Source organism: Sebastes fasciatus, chromosome 13 (assembly GCF_043250625.1).
Source record: "Sebastes fasciatus isolate fSebFas1 chromosome 13, fSebFas1.pri, whole genome shotgun sequence".
Taxonomy (NCBI): domain Eukaryota; kingdom Metazoa; phylum Chordata; class Actinopteri; order Perciformes; family Sebastidae; genus Sebastes; species Sebastes fasciatus.
In genome coordinates this window covers 19859759-19885002 of record NC_133807.1, presented here as the reverse complement: position 1 = coordinate 19885002, position 25244 = coordinate 19859759, and the positions used below count along the sequence as shown (strand labels likewise).

The window sequence follows — 25244 nt, the reverse complement described above, 5'->3', positions numbered from 1 at the left end:
GTTTGTTTGAACTTTTAATGATACGGTAATAAAGACACATATTGGTATACACCTGTATTTTTTATCTGCATCAGGATCCACAGGATGGGGTCTTCTTTTTTGTTGTGGAGCAACTGATAACACATACAGCAGACACCTTTGGACAACTACCAATAATTAACATCAGCCCTAGGGTTACAAAAAGGTCAACAGGGTCACCAAGGGTTCACCTGTATCCCCACACACACACACGCACGCGCGCGCGCACACACGCACGCGCACGCTCACGTGCACGCACATTTCACATGCACGCGCAAACGCACCCCCTCTATACTACTGCTGTCTGTTGCCAAGCCTTCAAGTTCACCAGAGTTTCTGTTCCTACATTGTATTTTCTAAAGACCTTTAAAAAAACTAGACACTACTACTATGTATTCTGCTGTACGAAGGCCTTCACTTCAAGGTGACAGAGGGTCCCTTTAGAAGAGCATTTCTGCAGTATAGTGCTGGGCTTCATGACAAGCCCCTGTGTTGGCCTGCAGCCAAAACACTCAATTCTGCTCCTCGAGGGCTGGAATCCTCCAGGTTTTCTGATCCTCATTCTGATCCTCCTTGATAGTTAATGTGCCCCACTTGGTGCTGAATACAGTAGATACAGACCAGGTGTGGCTTGTTAACTGTCAAGGAGGATCAAACATTTGCAGGACTCTGGTCCCTGGAGGACCAGATAAAAGTACCTACTGTAGGGCCTAGAGCGGTTTCTCCCTACAGACTGTGGGGGAAATTAAATATATGTGTTCAGTCCACTCTAGTTGCCTGTTGTTTGCATGTCCAAGTCACATGCAGCTTCATGCGGAGGAATCAAGTACCTCAATATTTCTTCAGAGGATAAGAAACTGATCTGTCATCTTTTCCCCACAGAGACATTGAGCGTTTCATTTCAGTACAAAAACAAGGCTTTATCTTAATCCATGGAGAGAATAATGAGCATCACACCACAGATTTACACATGCTGTTTCTTTCTCTGTGCTGCACACCGCATCTCATTTGTTCTTTGTATTTTTATTCTTCATCACGAGTGTCAAACATGTCCTGTTTGGAGAGCAAAACACAGAAATAATTGATCATCTAAATTGTTAGAAAGTCTGAAAAATGTGATGAGAATGTGAATTGATTTGTTTCTAAGTATGCATTACTTTCCTCCTCTGGTAAAATATTTTAATAACATTTTAGTGTTATATTTTTAAAATTATGTTGCAGATAATAATGCAAATAAAATCATAAAAATAGAAAGATATATAGTGATATTTTTGGGCCATGACACAACTCATTTACTATCTAAAAGCAATGAGGAAACTGGTTTGTATCGCAAATGTTTCCTTTATTTTTTACACTTCCTTCTCTACCACTTGAAGGTCTTATTGATAACATTTTTACATAGACAAGTATTTTTTAATCTAAGGTGCTAAATAAAAGATTCATGATTGTGAATTGATTATTTAAAAAATGTTGGCGGGTCCAAAATTAATGTTTTGTTTATTTCAGTGGAAGATGACCTTTGGTTCCCACTTCTAACAAGACTTGTGAGTCAACAGTAGCCAACAATCTGGGTCGTCAGTTAGTGTGGAAAAAGCAGATAAATGGCTGAGATTGACGGTGAGTGCCTGGCAACGACTTGTTGTGAAGTGAATGCAATGGAACGGGGGAGGGAGAATGTGACATCTAGTGGCTGAATTAACCTTTAAGTCGTGATGATATCAGGATGCGACAATGTCAAAATGGGACTGAACATGCCAGCTTTAACTAGTCATGCATGTGAATTGTCTTAAAAAGTGAAGTCAGAGCAGCAGATCCAGCTTCTCTGTGTGTGTGTGTGTGTGTTTGTGTGAGAGAGAGTTGTTGTTGTTGTTGTTATGGTACGTATTAATAAAGGAGATGTGGTGGGGACTACTGGGTTTAATATTATTCAGTTGCAACTGGATTACTGCACATTATCATAGCACAGTTCGGGGAGCCAATGCGATTTTCTGCCGAATTCATTAAACGTACATTAATTATGTATGCCTCATTTATTGGTCTGCATTATCAACAGGTTTATCTTGGAGTGATTAGTGTTTAATTGGTGATTAGATGATAACTGTGACGCTGCGTGGCATTTTTTTTGTTTTTGCTTTTTGAAATCATCTTTGCTCAAGCGGACCTTTTAAACATCCCACAAAACCTTCACACTGAACACACAGCATCTCATTAAGTAACAGAACACAGGAAAGATAGTTGACAGTAAACAACACAGGGAGGGTCAAAAATAGCTTAGTAGCAATTGATAATTGTGCTGGACTTTTCTGCAGCCTGTATTTCTGCAAAATTGCTGGTAATCAAATTGATGTTTTTTGTTAAATCGGTTTTCTTTGATTCCAGTTTTCAGTTATTATATCCTGTTTTATTTGGGTATACTCATCTCATGTGTTTCCTGCGAGTGTGATTACCAATCCCGCCGTAATCAGGTTCACCTGTTCCTAATCACCCTTCCTCCCTTGTGTATTTAGTCTTTTTTTTGTTCCAGTTTCTCTTTACTGTTTTAGTAAATCTCAGTAGCATCTCAGCAATCTGAGTAGATTCCTAGACCTTGCTTCTGGTCTCTGCTTTGTGTTTTTGGCACCCTTGTCTGTCTTCTCTGGACAGTTACCTCTAAACTACATTGTGTTTTTGCCAAGTAAAGACTCTCACTTGTACCTTTTGTCTATGTGTCGTGCTTCTAGGTCTATTACCTGCTGGCTGCCAGCGTATCTTCATATATTTTATCCATTTTTTAACACTTTCTCTTTATTTCATAAAGTCATATATCTCTTATTTCTTTGTTTATATCCTCAATATCTGCAGTTGTAATGATTCAGATCAGAGAGCTCAAATAGGTATTTAGGTATTCAGGGCTAAAACACACAAGATGACTCAAATTGTAGTCACTGTAAAGATTGCATGCAGTCCTGTGTGTGTGACACAAGGCAGGAATCAGAGAGTGGTGGTGCGGTGGGGATGGAAAATCACCCCCAACAGCACAGAGCAGAGAGGCTTTGAGTGAAGATTCATGAGAGGATGCTCTTCCTCTCCTGAGGTGGTTTGAAGAGGACATTCCTGATTCAGGATGCAGCAGCAGATGAAGTGATTACTTCTGGTTCTGACTCTGGTCTGTGGAAATGGCAGGAACTGTTGACCTGAGGATATACAGTATAGGAACCATGTGTGATTGAAGACATTAAAAAAATATTTTCATTGCTGTTGGGAACTTTGTAATGGTTATTGTTACAGAAACTTCACTCATAGTTCCAGCTCTGAAATGGGGCAGAATATCATTTACACTCCACAAAGCAGGGCACCACCTAAATAAATTTATGCTTCATGGAAAATTTAGCGGTAGGGGAATTGAGGAGTCTTGTGTCTTGTCTTGTTGTGAATCTCAATATGTTCAGTCACCAATGTACACGTTGTCCTTGGTAACAAGTGGATGCATTGTCCTCATTTCCTGACCCCCCTTTTACCCCGCCGTATACACCTGAAGACAAAGATATATTGAAATAAAGAAAAAAGCGAGGCGGGGATTGTGCTTAATCCTTAATTTGGTGATCAATAAGATTGTTGTGCATGGGCGGCAGCTAAATGAAATGAGTGAGTAAGCCACCTTGGGAACATTTCCATGCAGATACAATTGCAGTATGGATAAAAGAATGATTTCATTACGGATGAGCAAAACGAGCGCGATGGGAGAGTGTACAGTTGCATCTTGTTTTCAGCTTATTTCATTTTGTGGTTATTTGTTTTGGAGTGACTCACAGCTGTTGAGAAACCTTCACTGTGTGTTAACATTAACACATTGTTTTTTATTGTGTTTTGTCTTTTTTAGTGAATTTCCAACCTTTGCTAAAACATCACAACACGCATCTGTCTTCTAGGATTTTGGATATCAGTAGGCATTGAAAGAAGGTGATTAGTTAGTTGTAGAAGTTGACACTATTATGCTTCTTTACACAGCTGTTAATCATTCACTCAAATGAAGTGAAAAACTAATCCGTTGGTAGTAATGGAGACTTCACGACTGTCCAAATACAATCCAAATTCCACCAACTCTCTACTCTCGGTACTTCCACGGTACCACAAACCCGGTCTCACGGGAAAGTGTATAAATACCACGACATTACACGGACATTATGTGTGTCATGAGTACACATTTTAGCCTTTTCGGGAGTCATTTTTACGCCACGCAAACGTCCACAATTAGGTTTAGGCAAGAAAACCACTTAGTTAGGTTTAGGAAAAGCATCATGGTTGGGCTTAAATTAAGAAAAATACGTAAAAATAATAAATCAAGAAAGGCGTACTTATTGCACGCTAAATGCCTTGCACAATATCTTGGCATTCATACACCTTTTCGTGCGAACGGGCTGTCATAACCTAACCCCCGACACTCCTTGGTGCGTTGTCGTACTAAAGTTAACACGGAGGCCAATGAAGTCAACGTTTACAGTTTAATTTATAAGTTGATCTGCAGTGGAAGCCAGGCAATTCGTGAGCACATGATAAAAAATAATGGTCAATTGGCTGTCATTTTATTTTGTTAATGTAATGATCTGCCTCCGAAGAACAAGAGAGACGCTGCTCAGTGATCAACTGCTCAGCAGGCAGAGAGAGAGACAGCTAGAAAACACAGTGTGTAGACCCCGGCACATTTTCACTTCCAACTCTCTGAATTTGTAGTTTATTTTGACCAAACCAGAGTTTGTGATTGCTGGATCAATGGAGAAAGACTAACCAAGATGGCTTTGGTGAGTTTTATTTTGTTTCTGTTGAGTTTGAATGAAGCAACCCTGTCTCAAAATTACATTCCCATACAGATAAACGGCATTCTCAATTACGTTTTGAGGGAAACATTTTTTGTCCAAGATTACGGTCACAGTTTTAAACACATGGTTAACGTTGTAAATTGAAACAAAACAAAAAATTCAACAAAACTACTTTGTTAGTTTTAGTAAGACAAAATCTAAATAAGTGACCATTGACTTTTAGTTTCAAACAGGACACGAACACTGGCCTCCTGGCTCAAAGTCCTGTGTTTGTTTGAAATGCCTATCCATCCCAGCCTCCTCCCTATGCGGATTTTCGTGGACTATGGTAGGAAACGTATTTGTGATACCTCAAAAACAAACGTAATCTGCAACAAAATAGATTTCCCTCGAAACGTAATCCATAATGAAGTTTTGTTGTATGGGAATGTAATTTTTAGGAGACTGAAGTGTATTTTATGATGCTCTGGTGCTTGAACATATTCTCCAGCTGAAAATGATGACTGCTACTTCTGTGCAGAGGTGTGTATGGATGACGTAAAAAAGTCACTTGAATTCCGAGGTTGCATTGTAAAAAATCTGACCTGTATCTGCTTTAAGACCACATACGAAGTCTGAACATAGCCTTTAAGTTTGTTTTGATCTGGTTCTGCTTTATTACGAAATCTCCTGTTGATTCAGGTGCTGCCACTTTCTCAGGCCATGCGATCGGCTCATTCCCCTCACCTGGTCTTCCCTGCCCAGCTCCTCACCTGCAGCCCGTTCTTTCATTAGTCCCTCAGTATTTATACCACTCCACTTTCAATCGGTCGCTGCCAGACTGTCTTGTGTTTTCCTGCCAAGCTCACCAGTGTTTCTGTAACAACTACTTCTGCAAACATTTATGTTTCTACAGCCAAACTATTCACACCGGTTTGGTCCAAACTGAGCTTATTTTTGCTGTACCCTTTCATTATGCCCTACAGCACTATATAATTATAGATCATATAACAGAAAACACTTTAAAGCACCTCTCGTAAACAGATTACAGCCTCTCAAACCGAAATAGGCACACAAGCTGCAACTCTTTTCAAGGTGCATACAGGTACAGGTAGCTTTTTCATGCCATGAATTACTGTTTCTTTTGCCAAATTGTCAGTAATGACTGACAAATATGAATTTGTACTTCATTTTGAAATGACGGCACTCGAGCAGTGACAGTTTGATGAGCAGGCGATGCTCGTCTATCATCACAGTCTCCTTTACTTGATGCCGATGAACCACACTGCGCAGCATGACCCCCACCGGGAGGAACACATGAAGGACAGCTTAGCATGCCTTTCATGTGTCGCAACTCTCCCAGGATGTATCACAGTACTCCGCCTGTACCTAAAACAAGCAAGGGGTACAAAAGAAAGAAGGTGTGTGTGTGTGTGTGTGTTGCTGTTAATGAGAGGTTGGATCCAAGTTTCAACTTCGGAGAGGAATTCCCTCATGCTTGTGTGTGATCCTGGAAATGCAAATGACAGCAGGAGTGCATATTCATAGATGGGAAAATGGAGTCCTCATCTGTCCTAATAACACTGTAGGGTGCCTTCTGTGGATTTCTTTGAGAGTCTCTACACTGAGTAGGAGGGACTGTCTGGTGCGGAAGGTGGATTATATGTGTTCTAAAGCTTGGGGGGAAACACGTGAATAGATAAATAAATAATGATAAAAGGCTTTACTTAAAGGGGACATAGCACACTCGTTTTCAGGTTCTTATACTTGTATTTTGGGTTTCTACTAGAACATGCATACATGCTCCTAATGTTCAAAAAACACACAAATATACCTGTATTCACCACCCTGTCTGAAACGCTCAGTTTTATTGTCTGTCTCTTTAAGACCCTCTCCTGCTCTGATTGGCTTGAGAGAAAAATATGTAACACCTTTGCAAAGGTAGTTGAATCACAGCCCACAAAAAAAACTGACTGGGTTGTCTTATTTCGCAGTTTGTGGGTTGATAGAAGTGGTTTAAGAAAGGCCCATAGTCTAAGGAAGTCCACATAGGGAGGAGGTCAGGTGGGTGGATGGGGCAAGCAAACACAGGACTTTCACCCAGGAGACCGGTGTTTGTGTCCAATGTGAAACCAAAAGTCAACGGTCACTTATTTGAATTCATGTCAGTCATTTTACGCCAAACCATGATGATTTTTTTTACTAAACCAAACTAGGTAGTTTTGATTTGTTTTAATTCACAATGTTAACCACGTGTTTAAAACTGTGATCAAGCCAGGAGAAAATACATACATTTCCTCGAAATGAAATTGAGGAATGCACTTTAGTTGTATGGGAATGTAATTTTGCAGGAGACAGGGTTGCCAAATGTACGTGCAGAAGCACTGAAAAGTGAGTTTTTCATATGTCCCCTTTTTTTTTTTTAAATGTATGATTAGCATGCAGTTACCTTCAGGCTATACAGAGCACTGTGCCTTTTGTGAAACGGCTTCCCGCCGCGCCGTATTGGCTCAGAGGATGACGTGTGTGTGGAGAGAGAGAGAGAGAGACAGGAGGTAAAAGTGCAGAGAGAAAGAAATATTGTCAAGAAAGCACTGAGAGATGGCTGCACAGAAAAAGCCTCAAAGTGGAAGTTGTGACTCTGGGATAGTGATACTCCGAGGTAAGTGTTCAGGCTTGGCGCTACAAAGGGCAGTATAGTGCTTACTTTGATTGAATCAATTGCTCTGTGTAAGTAGCTGCTGGTGCCGGCCTCCCCAGGGTGACAGAGAGGTCCGCGGAGAGGGAACCAATCCAGCCATCCATAGCCAGGGAACAGGGAGGATTAACAGAGCAATGCATCATAGCTGTAGCACCCAGTGATGTGTAGCAGACTGTATTTATTGACTCATTGGCTGTATTGATTGTCTCAATTGATGAATAGTCCAGAGACAACAGACAGACGCACAGCGAGTTATGCAAAATAAAAAAATAAGAATAAAGAAAAATATGATGGGTCAGTGTTGTTATTTCATTTGCATGAGTAAAGGAGCATTTCACAGCAAAACCCTGTTATTTTCCACACAAACATCCGCCCCGTTAGTCCTGCTGTTCACAAGTAAGCCTCTGATTACAGCACATTTCCCTGCCACACATCATCTCATTCAAGTTAAGTACATACAGTAATGGCTTGGTAATTTACCTGGGCATGTATGTGTTTTTTTCCTTGACAGCAAATTCTCTCTGACATTGACATTGTTCCAGCGGCGGCGGTTTATTTAACACGCCATTAATCTCTAACGACAGAAGACCGCAGCAGATGTTTGTTAACAAACTTCTGCTCGGTCCTCTTTGACATGTATTACTGCGACAAGAGGAGGGTCACGAGGCAAACAGTCGAGAGTTAACTGATGTTTCGGCGACAGGGAAATTGTTTTTGTCAAGATGCAGAATTGTTTGATCCGCAGCTAACCCTTGATATTTGTAGTGCATGGATTCATTTGTCAAATTATGCCAAAATCACTGATACTGCGCCGCATCTGAGTGCATGGCCATCAGTATGCTAATGTTCAACTATGCAGTGAAAACAATCCAATTATTGAATGATGGCCACTGTACATCAGCTCTCTCATTGAATATGTGTGCGATCTAATGAAGTGCAGAGCAAACCAGAACACTGAGTAAATTAACACTTTGGTAAACTTAGACTGACAAAAAAACAGGATTGTCTCCACTCCAAATACGGACAACTGAAAAGATGAGCGCGTGTCAGAGGATTATTGTACTATGTGTCTATCATTGTTCTCTTTTCTCTCTCTTCTAAAGCAGCAGGGCAGCGTGAAAAGACAGAATACAGAGCACTTCATGGCCTTAGCCATTGAAATAGAATATCTTTTTTGTACTGGATGCTGGTGAGTGGGCGTGAGGGCAACAAACTGCAGGAAAGTAAAGGGAGAAGAAACAGACAGAGTTTAGCCTTGGGGCTCATGAGGTAAGGACACTTAACTTATCGCATGCATTGCCATAGTCAACATGATTTTTATATCAGCTCTATGCTTTTTAAAAACAAAAAGGAATAAATCATCTCCTTTTCACAAATATAAATATATTTTTATGTTTAGTATATACAATAATAATTTGCCATCATCAACAACATTAGTATTGAAGGGAGAGAGAAAAAGCATGTCAGTAAACTCTTGCTAATGGATACAGACACTGCAAAGACAGCCATGATTGATTGGCGTGCTCAAGCACTCTCTCTGAAGACGAAGCGAGGACAATAGTAGTTTTATTGAAGAAGGCTGGTGGTGTGGCTGCGCTGCGCCGTGCCGCAGTCTGCTAGTCCTGAGAGCTGCGAGCTTCACTGTCCTCCGCCAGCTCCCATTCAAAGTTCTGGCCGGTCATTTGGTAGAACATCATGTTAAAGGGTTTGTAGAACTTGTGCAGCCGCCGAATCACGTCCGGGTCGATTTTCGGGTGAGTTCTCCCTTTAGACTTGCCGAGGCATCTGGGCGTGCTGCTGTCCTCCGGCTTCTTCAGACACGGAAAACCTTTCGTTTTATTGAAGTAAAAGTGTTTGTCTGTGACGATCCGTTTGAGTCCCAAGAAGTCCTGCACTTTGGCCATCTCGCCCGCGGGATCCACGATGAGCCTCTCCCCGCTGACAAAGTGCATTTGGGACAGCGGGAAATACTGCATCCAGCTCTCCAAATGGAGCGCATATATTCCTATACGCAACGCGCTCCACGAGGCGTCTATGAGACCCAGCGTCCGGTTCTTAAAAGCCAGAACCTCGAAGGTGGGGATCTCTGGTTTCTTGGATAAAGTCTGCGTGTAGTCTGAAATGGCTCTAGTGACGGGATTACGCACCACGATAATAAGCTTGATGTCTCTGGCCATGGAGTGGATGCGCTTTGGGGCATGGTTAGTCACAAAGTAGCTGGGCGTCTTCTCCATGGTGATCTGTCCTTCCAGCGTTGAAGGCATCAGGTCTCTGGGAGCACAAACAGGGGAAGAGAAAGAGAGAGAAAAAGCAGCTTAGCACGGTATTATTCTCAACACCTCTTGCAGTGCAAATGAAATACCCAAGGACACAGCGCAAGCAAATTTGGTACATTTATTAAGCAGTACATTATTTGAAATTACAAGTGAAAATAGCTGTTATTATCACTGGACATTATGTTGTGAGGAGAAACATACAGCTAATTACACCCATGGAGTAATATGCAAGAGATAAAAGAAAGAAGATGAAACGGCAGGCAAGCAAGTATGCTCATTGCTTAATTGACTCCATCTGTGTTACTCCAGGAGCTGTTTTGGAACTTTAATAATGAGTTCGCTGCATATCATTAATACTCGGGTGCCTGGGGTATTGTTTTGTCATACATTTATTATGCATGCAAGGCTCACACTCTGCGCAGGCAGCTTTATGCACTTCCCCTGCAATGGGTGAAGGCTTTTCTTCTCCTCTCTCCGTGCTACGTTTAAGGTTAGGGGCTGTTCATTGAAGGCAGCAGAGATTAATTATCAGATTCAAGGTGATAATTTGTAGTACAATAGAAACGTCCCCGACTTGAGAAATTTATCTCAGGAGCAACAGGAAGGCATTTGCCATCGCCACAAATATTACTCGGTTATGCAAGGATGAGTTGTGGGATACGATGCCGAGTATATCACACGCACAGAAGCAAGTCTTGTTTCTATTTCTGTATCAATAATAAAGCATAGCATTCGCCTCGAGCAAATCCTTATCAAATGTTTACACTGATGTTCATTCCAATCCGTGCTGTTTTCTTTGTTTGAAGGCTATGTGATTCAGCGCTAAATTGGTACATTAAATCCTCCGTGAGACACGCCGTTTATTTCACTACTAACAGATACGAGCACAGGAGCTCCACAATATAATAAAGTGAAACCAAATCTGAGCATGCACACCGCCTTTTTTTCCTCCCCAAATTAAGTAATGTTTGCTTGGAAATTAATGTATAAAACCCCCAAAAAATCCAAATTATTCCATCTGGAGACTCACAGAGTTGGTGCAGAAAAATTCTCCATAATTCTGGGATAAAAGCTATTTCCTTTCCCCTGCAATATATATTTTTTCCCATTAAGCTGCCCCGCACCACAAACCTACAGTTGTAACGATATAGTCACATCAATCATTTGCATCTCGGACATATTCTAAATTAACTGTTCTCCAGCAAAGAATCCAATTTACTCTGCAAAACATAAGAGCTGTTATGCACATATCGACCACCCTCACACACACACACACACACACACACACACATGCACCCATGGATACTGGGCTGAAAGTCTCACAAGTGGCCTGGTAATTGCATCTCAGTAACAGTATTGCCTTCCTGATGGGTAATTTCCCTCTGGATTATGTTTGTCTCTTGACAGCATAGAACTGTGGTTACTTCTGGGCCTGTAATGGGATATTAAACATATCAACTGATAGCATGGTGACTAGAAAGAGTATTAGTTTTCATTATATTCCATCACTTTTCCACACTTCCTCCCTTACAGTAATGAATGGCTAAAGATTTTTGTAACCTTTCAAGGACTTCACCTCGGTTCTGCCATTTCACTCAACTCCAAAGTACAGTAGGTGGTCCGAGGTGCAACATCACCATGTATGGTAATTGGAAATAAAAAAGAGATATCAAATCACCTTGAAACAACCGGTATCCTACTGTATGGACCCGAGCTGCGACGTCTCACTGGTAATGTGCTGTGCATCTTTGGAGCATATCCAATTGACAGGACAGATGTACAATGTTCAAGGTTACCTTTTTCGAAGGCGTGTGCGCGTAACAAGCTATTGTCCTCACGGGCTCAACGCTAATCATCGTGCATTTAATTATAAAACAATGGAAGCTGTGAATACTTTTTGTTATGTTACCGAGGCTGCCGTTTTGATTGGGAATCAGTCATGGATCATGTACGTCTGAAATGTCAGTGGGACGGCGAGGCGGGACGGAAATCAAAATGCTGATAAACAAGCTAATTTCTCCGTGCATGGCAAATGACTCCTCTGGCCTTGCAGTCTAGTGGAACTGGAGTAAACAAGAGCAAACTGTTAACTCTCGCTTCTTTTTTTTTTTTTTTTCCTCTCCGCATCAGCTGCACAGCTCGACACAGGTCATTCAGGTGGGTAGGTAAATCAAATCCATAGTGCTAAAGAGGCCCTGCGAACCATCTGCTGTTTACCGCCTTAGACCGACGACATACCACATTGCATTTACTTTTCTTGCATTTCACCACATGCCCAAAGCTTTATTTACATAGAAAACAGAAGATAAAGGTGCCTCGTACTTGGAGCATGGAGTAACTTTTAATGATCTCTACGATGAGCAAGAGAATTAGCTTTGTTGCTTTGAGAGATATAGTGGATGCAAGTAAACAATACAGACAGACTAATAGCAGCTCACGCACAATATGACTCTGTGATACCTCACTGAACAGAAAATAGTTTGAGAGCCATTAAAATTCCTTGGAAAACAGCTGAACACAGTCTCATAACCGCTCTGTAGAAAATAAAATCCCTCGCAAACAGATCCATTATCGCTAAGACATTATCCAAGTCAGACAAATAAATAATAACGCAGAAAATCAACCTCTAAAATTACATTTCTCCAGTTGTATTGTACTACAACTTAGGAAGGAAATCCATTTCACACCCATTCCACATGAAATTCAGATCGCCCGGTCGTCCCTAAAGTTGATTCATCATTCAGAACGTGCAGTCTACCAAATCACAGCAAATCTTTGTTTGTTAAGAAGACAGAAACTAATCTTCGCAGATAATCACAACTCTTCATGCTTTAACGCCCACCGCAAAAGTGCTCTGGAACATGGCCCGGCATTTAACTCGATGTTTCATTATGTTCTGTCGAACTAGTGTACGGGGAATATTTCGAGGCATGATGAGGTGAGGGATCACGCTAATTTACATTCCCAGATACTAATAGGTCCAAGCTGTTTCTGGAAGATGGGAGTTTCTCCAGAGAAGCTGAGTTGTTTCTAATAAACTCTGGCAGAGAAATAAAAGCTCTCCCGGTCTCCTCATTTGGATTGATCGTGCTGCAGAGTATCAATCCGCCGAGCTTCCTCCATGTCATGTCAAATACAATCAATTATTCTAAAGGAGTCCACTCATAATAAGCTCCCGAGTCCAGGGAGAGAACATTTTGGAGACGGTGCCAGTGGCGTGGGCAGACTGTGATCCATTTAATAATTCCTTAAAAAATAATAATATGATATTGAGGTGTGAATTCTACAGTGGAAATGTGTCATTTTTGCTTTGTTTTCTGTCAATATTGAGACAGAGAGTAATCTCTCTGTTGGGAAGATGAAGGAATCTTCGCTCTTTTATGAAAAAACATATTATAAAAGAGGTGATGGCACATGAAAGCTATAGTTAATTTGATGTTCAAGCGTTTTTTTCTGAAAAAAATCGGGCATTTTCCCAGTAAACCAGCGTCTTCACTGCGAGTGCAGGCAGACAATAGAACGGATGACGAAAGGCATTTGTATTCAGGTGTTACTCTGAGTCCGATTTGAAATATCAATCGAGAGTGTAAGCGGCTATTCATCAACAACAGTCAGTCAGGACATTTGAAGTGAGAGATACTGTGGTCAGTTTTGCAATGAATAATCCCATTATTACACCCTGAGTGACATGTTTGTGATTACAGCAGTACAAAGAACAAAGACATTGGTTTTGCTGAGAGGTGGAGAGAAAAAAAAAAGAAAAAAAAAAGCGGTCGGTCAAATGAGTCATTCTTCTACTCGGCTCTCAACAAGTGGCTGAGTACATGTTTGGCACACAGAGAAAACAATAAGCCTACAGGCCAGAGCAGAGGGTCTTAGTGGGTCTGTTATGGAGTGGGAGGCATTGTTTTGTCACGGTTAAGGTGCAGCTTTAAGGAGGAAAAACAAATACAGAGTACTCTGCCATTCTCAGTGATCAGATCAGGCTCAAGTAATGGTGGAGAGTTGGGTTTGTTTTTGTTTTTCTCAACCTGAAGCTGAACTTTCCACCTGAGAGCAGTGGAAGGATCCTTCGCTTGCCTTGAAGCTATCTATCCCCTGGATCTAGTTATGCAATATACATACATAGAGCTGTTGTAGGTTCAATTTAGATTTTGTTTTTATATGTTCTTGTGTGTAGAGGAAGTAGACTCTTAAAGAGGCATTAAACAGCAACATGTATCTTCACATTCTTTCATTTTTGGACCTGTCATGGAGCTCTGGTGGAAACTACTGAGGCTGCCTTGCCCTGACACTTCTCACTCACACCTATTATTTCTCCATACCCTTTTATCTAATTAGTCTACTTTATATTCTTCACACATTTAGCTTTTTATGGATCCTGCTGAATCATTTATTCAGTATCTCTCTCTCTTTGGTCACTTCCAAATCCAACAAGTCCTCCAAACTAAATGACAAAATACACTGTGGCAAATGTATACAGGTATAGGCTGCACATACACAGTTAATACAAATGCAGTCTAGTACAACACATTTTAACATAACTTCTGCCTTTTGCTTCTCAGAGATAATGATCACAATTTGCATTTCCACAAGAGGTTCCTATCAGGTTATCTTAAAGGTACAGTGTGTAGGATTTGGTAACATCTAGTGGTGTGGTTGCAGATTTGGGTCCAACTGAGTATCCCTCTGCTCACTCCTCTCTCTCCAAGACTGCGGTGCTTAGTGCAAAACTGTGGTAACGCCGTTCGCCTCGCTCAGAGGCCATCCTCACCATAATAACACTACTTTAGGAGCAACGGAAGTCAGACGGCGGCTGGCGGTACCACGGTTTAGCATGTCAGAGAGCTACGGTGGCCTTCAGGTAACATAAAAACCTGAAAGTCTCTCTGTAGAGCCAGTGTTTGGTTTGTCCGATCTGGGCTACTGTAGAAACATGGTGGAGCAACAAGGCAGACTGTGAAGAGGACCTGGGTTGCGTTCGAATAGTCCTTTTTGCTTAGGAAATTCCTAACGGAGTGAAATGACCCCGGAAGTACCTAAGTAGCAGCTATGACAAGAGCTCTTCGAACAGGTTGGTCAATTAAATCAGATAAAACCACATCAACACAGTCCTGATGAGTCTTAAACTCTTAAAAAATAATTTTGCTTATTTAGTCACATAATATTTATTGTAATAAAGAAATATACTTCAGATTTGAGACCAAGATTTTAGCTGAACAAACAATCCATAGACAGGCTTTTCAAACAACTGTTTAACTAACATATGTGTTTTTTACATGCTGATCACTGTTGTCATACAGTTTGCCACAGTACTCTGCTTCCTACCACCTCATGAGTCCAGCACGTTGATGGATCACAGACTACATATCCTTTAGTCCATCATCTCACCAACACAACCTCAATAATTAAATACAAAATTTTTTGAGCCTGGTGGGATTTAAGCCAAATCATCCTGTCATAAATAAATAAATCTACATTATTATTATTGTTGGTCTCTCCAGAGTAAAGTTAGTTTTAGTGACAACTTAAGTAAACATGTCTGTTGAATGGCAAGAATAAAACAGTGAGACTAATTAAAACACAACACAGCCTCCCTACTCTGAATAAGCCCATTATACGTGTACTTCTGCAGCACTGTGGGCTTCAACAGAATAGTTGAGGACAGAAGTGACAGCTGGTCCTGATCAAAAACCTTATTCCCGGCTCTCTTCCTGAGATCCCCTAAAGACCGTCCCACTTCCAACAGTGGGCGAGCCAGGTACTTCTCTCCCCACATCACCAGGCTGCAGCGCTGAGATCTGAAGCATGTTCAGATGCCCTTTGGACATAAAACATCATGAAATAAAGCGCGGCGACGAGGGAAACGATGGGGATGTTTGGGAAGCTGTAGCGCCCTGCATCATTAGTCTATAACGGTGTATATGAGCTGGAAAATTAGTCTATTTTTAACTGTATTAAAAATCAGGGAGAAAATGAAAGCAATCTTATCTCACATCACAAACTCGGAGGATATTGCTCTTTTCAACTTCAGTGTCTAGTTTTAACATTACTGGCTATAAAAAGGCACTGATGTCTCCTCACAAGCCTAGAAATAAATATATAGTACAAACCCCCTACACCAAAAATAAAAGTCTTACATAATAGCTCATCTGCGCTGCAGTCTCAAAGATGATTCTCTTCCTTTATTGTTCTTTGCTTGTTTGTTTATTTTCCTTTTTGGATGAGCTGATGAGAGCTCATTCAATTTGATCACAATTGCCCTCAATATTCAATGTTATTGATGTTGCCACAACAAAATACAAGCACTCGTGATGTGCTAGTCTCCACTCTTCAGCGGCAGCAAACACACATAGAAGAAACGTCAGTGTCATTTATTGATTTAGTTGGAACACAGAACATATATGCACATGATAGCAATAACAACAGAATATTGCATCTATTGTGCATTTTCCTTTTTGAATTACAGTTAATCTAAATATCCTTGTTAGTAAAGGTTAAAAAGTTTGACTAGATTGAACAACAAATTATCTTTCATTCATCCCTGCATCTTCCAATCCTCTCAAACTGTGTATTAGCTCAAAGAAAAGCACAAAACGGCCCAACTGTAATTGGAAGTCACACCTGAATACGTCAGAGTCAAAGGCTAAAATTTACATCCTGGAAATGTTGCAGATCCGGCTCAGTTAAGCAGAACCAATTAATATGACAGTTTGAACATGATAGATTTCCTTGTCTGGGAAAAATGGCCGGCACTTCAGGATCCAATCGCTTCACTGAAGTTGACCGCGGAGGAAACTCTGCACCGGCTGACCGCAGACGCACAGGAAGCAACATTTGTACATGAATTCCCCTGTATTGCTCATTCACGCTCATATTCCTGAGATTTTATTAGGTATATTCATATTAAGTGGCTTTATCTGAGGTGATTGGCCAACAGTACGTGTAAAATGATCGAGTGAAATAACAAAATGAGAACATTCCTGGCAATTTCTAATCACACACTGCGCACCACGCCTGCAGTAATGCAGCATCTGACAAGATGACGAGATTGAAGGACATCAATTACTCTGTGTGGGATAAACAAGTGGCTTCAGAAGATAAAAAATGCTTTCCATCAGAGCAAAGCCATATGGCTGGAGCCATCATCAGAAACAAATGGAATAAAACCGGTCATTAAAGACACCAAATTAAACAGCATCTGTGTCTGATTTTCAGTCTGTGCAACAGAGATTAAAACTGAGTTTTGTTTAATTTTGAATATGATGTATTATAGACTGTTACCTGTTCGCCCCGAGGTATGTTGAACTTAGTGTAGAGGAAGCTTAAAGGAAGGAGGTTGTCTGTCTTTTTCCTTTTTTGTATCCAAGAGGTTATTTTTTTTGGCAGCACTATCCGTTAAACACCTGAACATGAACCTTTCCAGGAAATTACCTAGGACCATCACAGTTACTTTTTTCCTCCATTTTTTCCAATTCATTATGGAGCTGTAGGTCAGTGTGACACCACAGAGGAGGACGCTGCACAAACTCTCCCCATTCTCCGTGCGAGACATTAGAGCATATATCGAGTAATACAGACAGACCTTGATTCAGAGAATTTCTCCTTTTTTATAGAAATTTAAGGTAACTCACAAAATGTCAGGATGAATATCAGGGGAACATTATGGCAGGCATGGGCTACTTGTTACGTTTGCCATTTCTCATATCGCAAAAAAAATTGGTAATGTGTGCCATAAAACTTGTCGGGAAATGTCAGCGTCGGTCTCTGTCTGCTCAGAGAAAAGCAATACTACCGCTGGGTCTACATATTTTATCAACCTTTAGGTATTTACACTTTCCACCAAGAGAGGCTCGACTCTGAGTTGACTATTTCCTTATTTATTCCTTAAAGGTCACCTATTATGCAAAATGCACTTTTCCATGTCTTTTAAACATCAATATCTGTCCCCAGTGTGTCTACAAGTCACCATAGTATCATAAAAGACCATCCTCTCTCTTTTTCTCCTGCTCCGTTTGTCCGGAAATGGGTGTCGAAACAACGCTGCGCAGCTTTTCTTTTCTTCTGACGTCGTTAGAGAATTAGCCATATAAGGGTTTCCTGGTCGAACCAGAGCAGAACCTTCAGTAGCTGACCCCGCCCCACAGCGCGTCACTGTCTCTCCTCCTCAACCGAACTTGAGCAAAGTAGCTCCTACTGTTAGTCTGCAAGAACCAGCAGAACAGGCTTCATGTACTCCCATCATCTAAATATAACATGTTCTTTCACAAAGGCTTTATGTAATTACACTGTTTAAACAGATGATATTTATATATTATATATATTTGATGTCATGCATGTAGCAGAGTACAGGTAGTAAATAGTGACTTGTAAGCAACACAACACATTTCTGTTTCACAGTCAAACTTTATTTGAGTTGACAGATGACAATATTAATTATTCACAGCATTTGTAATCATCTCACCTGTTAGTTAGTTATGTTAACATGGTACAGGAGAAAGTCTTCAGCTCTGGTAAACTATGGTAAGCTAAGCTCCGGTGGTCTGTAGTCATGGTAACACAGAGACAGCTCCTACTGTAAATAATATACCATTACTCTGATCTTCCATACATTTATCTTTTAGCAGAAATAATGAACTGACTACTGTTTCACATCTTCTATTTTCTATCCTGATGGTCGCTGTGTTTACACACCGTGTCATAGCGGTAGCATGTAGCTACATGCTAACGGGTTAGCTACATGCTACCGGGTTAGCTCTGTATCTCCATGTAAACAGAGCCATCTGCTCTCAGCTGTCTGCTCTCAGCTGTCTGCTCTCCTCTGGGATGATTCTGTTGGTCATTTCTCACAGATGGATCTGTAAAGACAGACGTAAAACAGAGTGTATGTTTACGGTTTACAGAGTTGATGCATGAGGTAAACACTGAGCTAACTAACAGAGATATAAATAGTATTATTTACCTGAAAGAAACCGTCAGGAAAACCTGGAATCTGGACCGCAGATGTTGATCATGTGTCGCCGATTTCTGATCAGATTCCTCCGGTAACGTGCGCTGGGTGAAGTTTCTGGTTTATAAACTTTAAAGTGGTTTATAAACTTTATTCTAGCTCCTCTCTCTCTCTCTCTCTCTCTCTCTCTCTAGAGAGAGAGAGAGAGAGCTTCTCCGGGAGGGAGGGGGAGGGTGACGCTGTTGTTGAGGACGTTTGATTGACAGAAAACGCTGACCAATCAGAGCAGAGTGGGAGGAGACAGGCTGTGAATCAGGGGTTTTCAGACAGAGGCTGAATTAGGCTCTGAGGCAGGCAGACTCAGGCTGCAGTATGAGAAGAATAAAGGTTTTTTTGAACATTGCAGCATGTAAACATGTTCTAGTGCAACATTAAAATACATCTATGAACCTGGAAATGAGCATAATATGAGACCTACAGAGCTACAGACACAGAAATCAGCACTTTTGGAAATGGGCTGAAACAGAGGTTATAGAGACATGCTGGAATGCATGATCTGATTGTTTTTTTGAAAAAAAAACTTCAGAGACATGGTTTGGAGGTGTCTGAGACCTATAATAACTAGTTTAAATGGAGTATAATATGTGACCTTTAATGCTTTTGCTAACCTACCAGCATTATTTAAAGTTATAGCCAGAGGAATAAATCCAAAATCCAAAATGTAGCTGTGGTAAAAAATATCCAGTGAATACAACATACAACAATGCCATAAATATATACCGAATGAACTATAAATATTCCAGGGCCAGTTTTGAATAATACATGATGCTTTTGGGAGTTTATTAGCAAAATGGTAGCAGTGAGTTCAAGTCTGCTCATGGCAACATTTTAACCTCAGTTCTCTCTGTCTACTCAAGTTTGTCTCAATGCTGCCGTCAAAAAGCTAAATAGTGCTGTTCAGTGCACGTCAGCATCCATTTCTTAGCTGCTATGAACCACACAAGCACAGCTCTCCTTCTACAAGCTACACTTCGATTTATTTTGGACCAATTTGGTATAAGAAAAATGGCAGAAAAGTATGAAGCTCCTTCATGCGTGTGCAAAACAAATGTTCCGCACAAATGAAACCGCTTTTCTACATCTGCTAAACTGCACATTCAACTTAAAAATCTGTACAAATTGATTATTAGAAAGGCCATTTTGTTGCCAGACTTTTAATCTGAAAGTTGTAAACATGCCTTTGATTTTAAATCGAAACCTCCCCTTTTGAAAACAAGAAGATTTAGCATGTTTAACACATTAACAAGTCAAATTGAAATGAATGGTTTTGCCTGCATTTCGCTCTCTATAACAGACAGGAGCTTGCAGTGCACTCTCACCACCATTCTTCAAGCTCAGCAGGAATCTCACAGGGATAAATGGTGTGGGAGTCTTGTACTTTGTTGTGAATTAAAATGAGCAAGGAAATGAAGATGACAAAGACACATTTCATCCACAGCCCTGAAATATTTATATAATGATCAGCAGAAAAAGGGTTAGTTATAGCTTAGCCGACTAGAATCCACTTTGAATTCCCACTAAAGTGGAATACATTGTGATTCAAGAGTCCTTCTATATTGAGTCTCCAGCCTTCAGTTTTATGTTTGAATTCCTCAGTGGATGAATGTCGAACCTCAACAGTGATGAGAAGTGATGCAACGCTCTTTATTTCATAGTGAGCCAGGTTTTGATCAGATTGTGTGAAAAGGTTATCTGGCAAACAAAAGAAAAGTAAAGTAAAAAAGCCTTGGAAGATGCTGTAATGACGCGTGTTACCTTATAATTAACACTCGACCTTTCTGCTCTTTGACGGTTCAAAAATGCCCATCACATTTTCTATTATCATTTCTTTTGTTGAACAACAGCAGTGGAATCATAACTGAAGAAAAATGTCATTGAATTGTTAGCCCGGTCTCATGGGAAGGCGTATAAATAGCACGACATTACACGGACATTCCTTGTGTCATGAGAACGCATTTTAGCCTTTTCGTGTGTCATTTGTACGCCAAGTAAAAGTCCGCAGGTATGATTTGGCAACGCAACCACTTAGGTTACGAAAAAACATCATGGTTGGGCTTAAAATAAGTATACGTACACTAAAATCCGTACAAAAACGACATAACACAACTACAGAAAACATGTCACAAATGTCACTAAAAAACGTGTAACAATCATCACATGACAAACGTAACTTTATGTAACGCCGGTCAATAACGGTCTCGAACACAGGTCTGTATGTGCAATGTGTTTACATTGCAGTCAGGATACATGGCGTACAAATGACACACGGAAATCAAGAAAGGCATTGTTAATGCACGCTAAACGCCTTGCGCATTATTCATAATTCAATCCGTTCCTCCTTGGGAGTCTTTGGTTCTGCTAGAGAACCTGTGTCAAGTGAACCTTCATCACCAGAGGAATCAGAGTTGCCTGGAACCTCTAGAACTTTTAACTCAACTAATTTTTCAATTGACTTATCTTTTATCTCTATTTTAACACTATATTTTTACACTGCAATGTTAAAGTGTGCCGCAATGCTAAGAAAATCATCTTTACGACATGTCTCCACTTTATCCAAATTAGGACCATCTACAAAATACTGAAGATTAAATGCCATCTTTAAACAAATTGCAAACTACCACAGTGACTCATCATAATCAACTTGGTTGTTGAGTTGTTCATGGGGAAATAAAGATCCCGGATGAGCCCCCACTTGTTATGTCCACTAGTTAGAACAATAACTGAACAACAATCAATTAGACAGTCAAAGTGATAGTTTGCAATTTGTTTAAATATTTTGAATTATTCATACGCCTTTTCGTGTGAATGGGCTGATATTGTAATTCCTCTGTATTTCCACTTCAGTAGCAGTAGTAGTAGTAGTGTCTTGTGACTCACGTTTGACCCTTTGTTATAATGGCAACAACTGCAGCAGCACATTGATATGGAATAGCTCTTGAATGTGTATTGATCCCGCTATTTAAAATGAGTTTAAAAAAAAAAATCTAAATGTATATCAAAAGTGTTCGGTCAGCGATTTTCCGCTGCAAATGGTCAGCAAATAAATGTGACAAACGGAAATGATTTTCCTCTCTTCAATGTGAGACTGTTGTAGTGGGGGAGTGTGGCAGCCTGCTGGTGTGTGTGTGTGTGTGATTTCAGATCACCATAATATTTATGATCCTGTGCCGATAGCTCTTTGTAAACACCGTGTATCATTTTAAACATGGTGTGAAATGTGTGTGATAAGTTCCTGCATGGCATGTTGATACTGTCAGTAAATTGTCAGACTGTTATTCCTGTTAATGGCATCCTCTGAGCACTGGAGGTGTTAAGCCTTTTAAAAATATTGTCTTAGCTCCAGATACATACGTAAAATATAGAGGTTGTGAATATCTCCCACATACATGAGCTTTGAGAACATGTCGCCTTTGCATTTGGAAAGATCTTTGCTCCCAACAGACAAAGAGAGAGGAGGCCTGAAGTAAATCTATTCATTTTGTATGAGAGATTTACCAGCTCCCTGTCTTTATTTCCCTGCCCGAAGATCTCTCACGTACGTTTAATACACACGAAATGCACTGTGGTGTGTAGTGTGCTGCAAAGGCACCTTAAATACCAATCAAACACTGTGGCACAAGTTAAATTCCTTTCAGCTGCTGTGGCAGGTCATCTGGGCAGGTTGGCCCACCCCGGTACTCGCTGTAAAATATTGATGTTGGCTGTAGCGATAGAGGAGAGGAAAGGGATGGAAATGGGTCCTCGGGAAAAAAAATATGAGGAAGGCTAAAATGTGATGAAGCTGACATTGGGAGGTTATCAGAAGGAGCTTCTTGAATTCAGGATTAGTTATTGTTTCTAAACACCAGGACAGATCAGCATCAGCTCATCTTTCAGTACATTTATTTTTTTCTTTGTGTTGTTTTCAAATTATCTTTAAAAGAAACCCATCTGACACAACATTAAACCTTCATCCCTTCCAAAACAACAAGAACAACAGAACTGATCAGCTCAGGCCTGGGGCCCCTAAAACAGTGTGTGTAACATAAATCTCTACGACGAAAATAACATGTCCAGCCTCAAATATTTACTTATTCCCCTATTCTTCTTTATGCCATTATAACAGTTTAATGGTGCAGCCATGGCCTCACCAAATGGTGTGTCATTTCAGCGATGTCATATAAAAAGTGAGATACTACATACAGTATGGTGGGCGGGAGACTTTCACCCAGGACACCGGTGTTAGTGATGTGTTTTCTGTACTTATGCAGGCTGTATTCGTACACTGTTTGTAGCCATACCTACAAAAAGTAATGCACTTTGTGTATATCCCACAAAATTAATTTTGCGTAATCAACATAATCGTGAACCTGGAAGTATAAATAGTGACAAATGTCACATAGGGAGGAGGTCAGGGTAGATGGGTGGATCAAAAAATACCCAACTTTCGCCCAGGAGACCGGCGTTTGTTTCCCGTGTGAAACCAGAAGTCAGCATTGATGTATTTGTCACATAAGTTACATACTTAACAAACGCTACTTCCGGAGTTGTTTTAAGCCAAACCACGATCTTTTCCTAAACATAACTAAGTAGTTTTGTTGCCTAATCCTAACCAAGTAAATGTTTTACCGAAGTAGCTTTGTTGCCTACACATAAGGAAGTTGTTTCCTGTGAACTTTATTTTGAAAAGACTGTATGCATCTAACGAGCGAAAACTGACACGTGTTGCTGGACAATCGTTGGATATTGAACGAAAAAAGAAGGAATAACTTTTTTGTAAGATATCATACGAACCATTGTATGAGAATACGTTAACTTATGTTACGTTATTTATGTACGTAATTTATGTACTTATTTGAAGCCTAACTACAGTAAGTGGTTTTGTTGCCTAAACCTAACTGCGGCTGTTACTGTTGTTTTGTTGCCTTAATATAAACGCGACCGTTTCATGGTAAAAATGTGGCGTTACATAACAAACGACAAGTCTAAAATGTGTATCATGACACGTGGAAGGTCCTCAAAAGTGGAGTGCTATTTATACACCTTCCCATGAGATCACACCGGGCTACCTGCATGTGCTGCTCATATACTTTCACCTTAAAATCTCGTAGTTAAAGTCCTTTTTAAGTACAAAATGAACCCATAAATAAAAAGTGTTCATCTGTTGACTGCTGAGTACCGTAAAGTACATGTAATCATGTTTGTGGGAACTATAGTGAGAGAGCCTAGGAGATTTGTTTAGCCAGAATGCATTTTGAAAATGACTAAACCACACAGCAGTTCACACACACTGTCATTTGCAAGAGAAAAAAAAGCAATTGATTTTCCTGGTAATCTCCTTTTCAACTAATTTCCATCATTGACAACCCCACTTATGAACCTTTAAAACCTTTAACCTTGTCTTGGCCTGTTTATCGATTGTGCTGAGAATGCTGCTGAGCATTACTACGTATTATTATTAACAATACACCCTTGAATCCTCGCTGTAGGTGAGTGCACTAAGGTTTACTCACGCATACACACACACTAGTATCTGTGACATGAGGGATAATTCACTTTATCATCAGAGTGTTTCATCAGAACAGCTGGAACAGTCTAGAGGGAGCTCTTATTTAAAGCGCAGCCACAAACTGAGCTGTTGGAAATAATTTACAAGTGAAAGGTTGGAGAAATATAGCTTCTGGACAAGGATTTATGGCAATTTAAAAGCAAAGTGCGAACAAAATGACTGAGCTGCTAAATGTCAATTAACTAAAAGACATTCTTCATACGCCAGCTTCACTCAATGGAGTGTCACAGTTGAAAAGTCTGGCGTATCTAGTGAAGGATGTTGCTAAAGTTGACATTATGATGCCAAGATAATAACTTATACAATAAATTAAATGTGGCAAATGAATGAGTGTTGCATGAAATGTTTTACAGCTACAAAAGATGATTCAGACATTCATTAGAAACAGCAGTGCAGATACAATTAGGTCTCTTGTCAAAACACATCATCATACAGAGATATTTTAAAAGTGCATCATTTTATGCCTCTGTGATCTAAATTTGTGTCGGGCTTAAAGGGAGGCAGAGATGTTTGTACTGTAACATCTGGATGCATGCAAATAGGCTGCTAAGAATGTTATAATCATGCAGACAAGGCCTAAGCTGCTCCATTACGGGCTAAGCTGACCTATCAGTGGGGCTTTTGCTAATCCAAATTGTGCTTTAGCTGGCAGAGATTGCTCAATTCAGACGGTCTACTGGGAGGAAAAAAAGGCTAAAATAGTACACCTTCCATGTGAGCTGCTATCATTTATAAGATATTTATCTCTCAGTATCATATGTGCACAAACGCCAAGCTATTTTTTTCAGTTGGAAAAGCTTTTTTTCATGGTGGATTTTCCATTTGCCTACCATATAAATGCCAGCTATGACCAGTCCGCAGTGCCTTAAGCGTGCTTTCATTTGACACAAGCTTAACAGCCCCAGCTGTCATACTT

The 25244-nt window shown here is 40.4% G+C and overlaps 1 protein-coding gene across 1 annotated transcript in view; it reads right to left on the bottom strand.

The window, feature by feature from the left end:
- Positions 1 to 862: 862 nt before the first annotated feature.
- The window catches only part of hs3st4 (heparan sulfate (glucosamine) 3-O-sulfotransferase 4), a 94772-nt gene continuing 70390 nt past the window's right edge, over positions 863 to 25244 (bottom strand). The window contains exon 2 of the mRNA XM_074656050.1: positions 863 to 9765. Within this exon, the coding sequence (XP_074512151.1) occupies positions 9111 to 9765 (655 nt within the window). The 3' untranslated portion in view covers positions 863 to 9110. The remainder of the gene's footprint in view (positions 9766 to 25244) is intronic.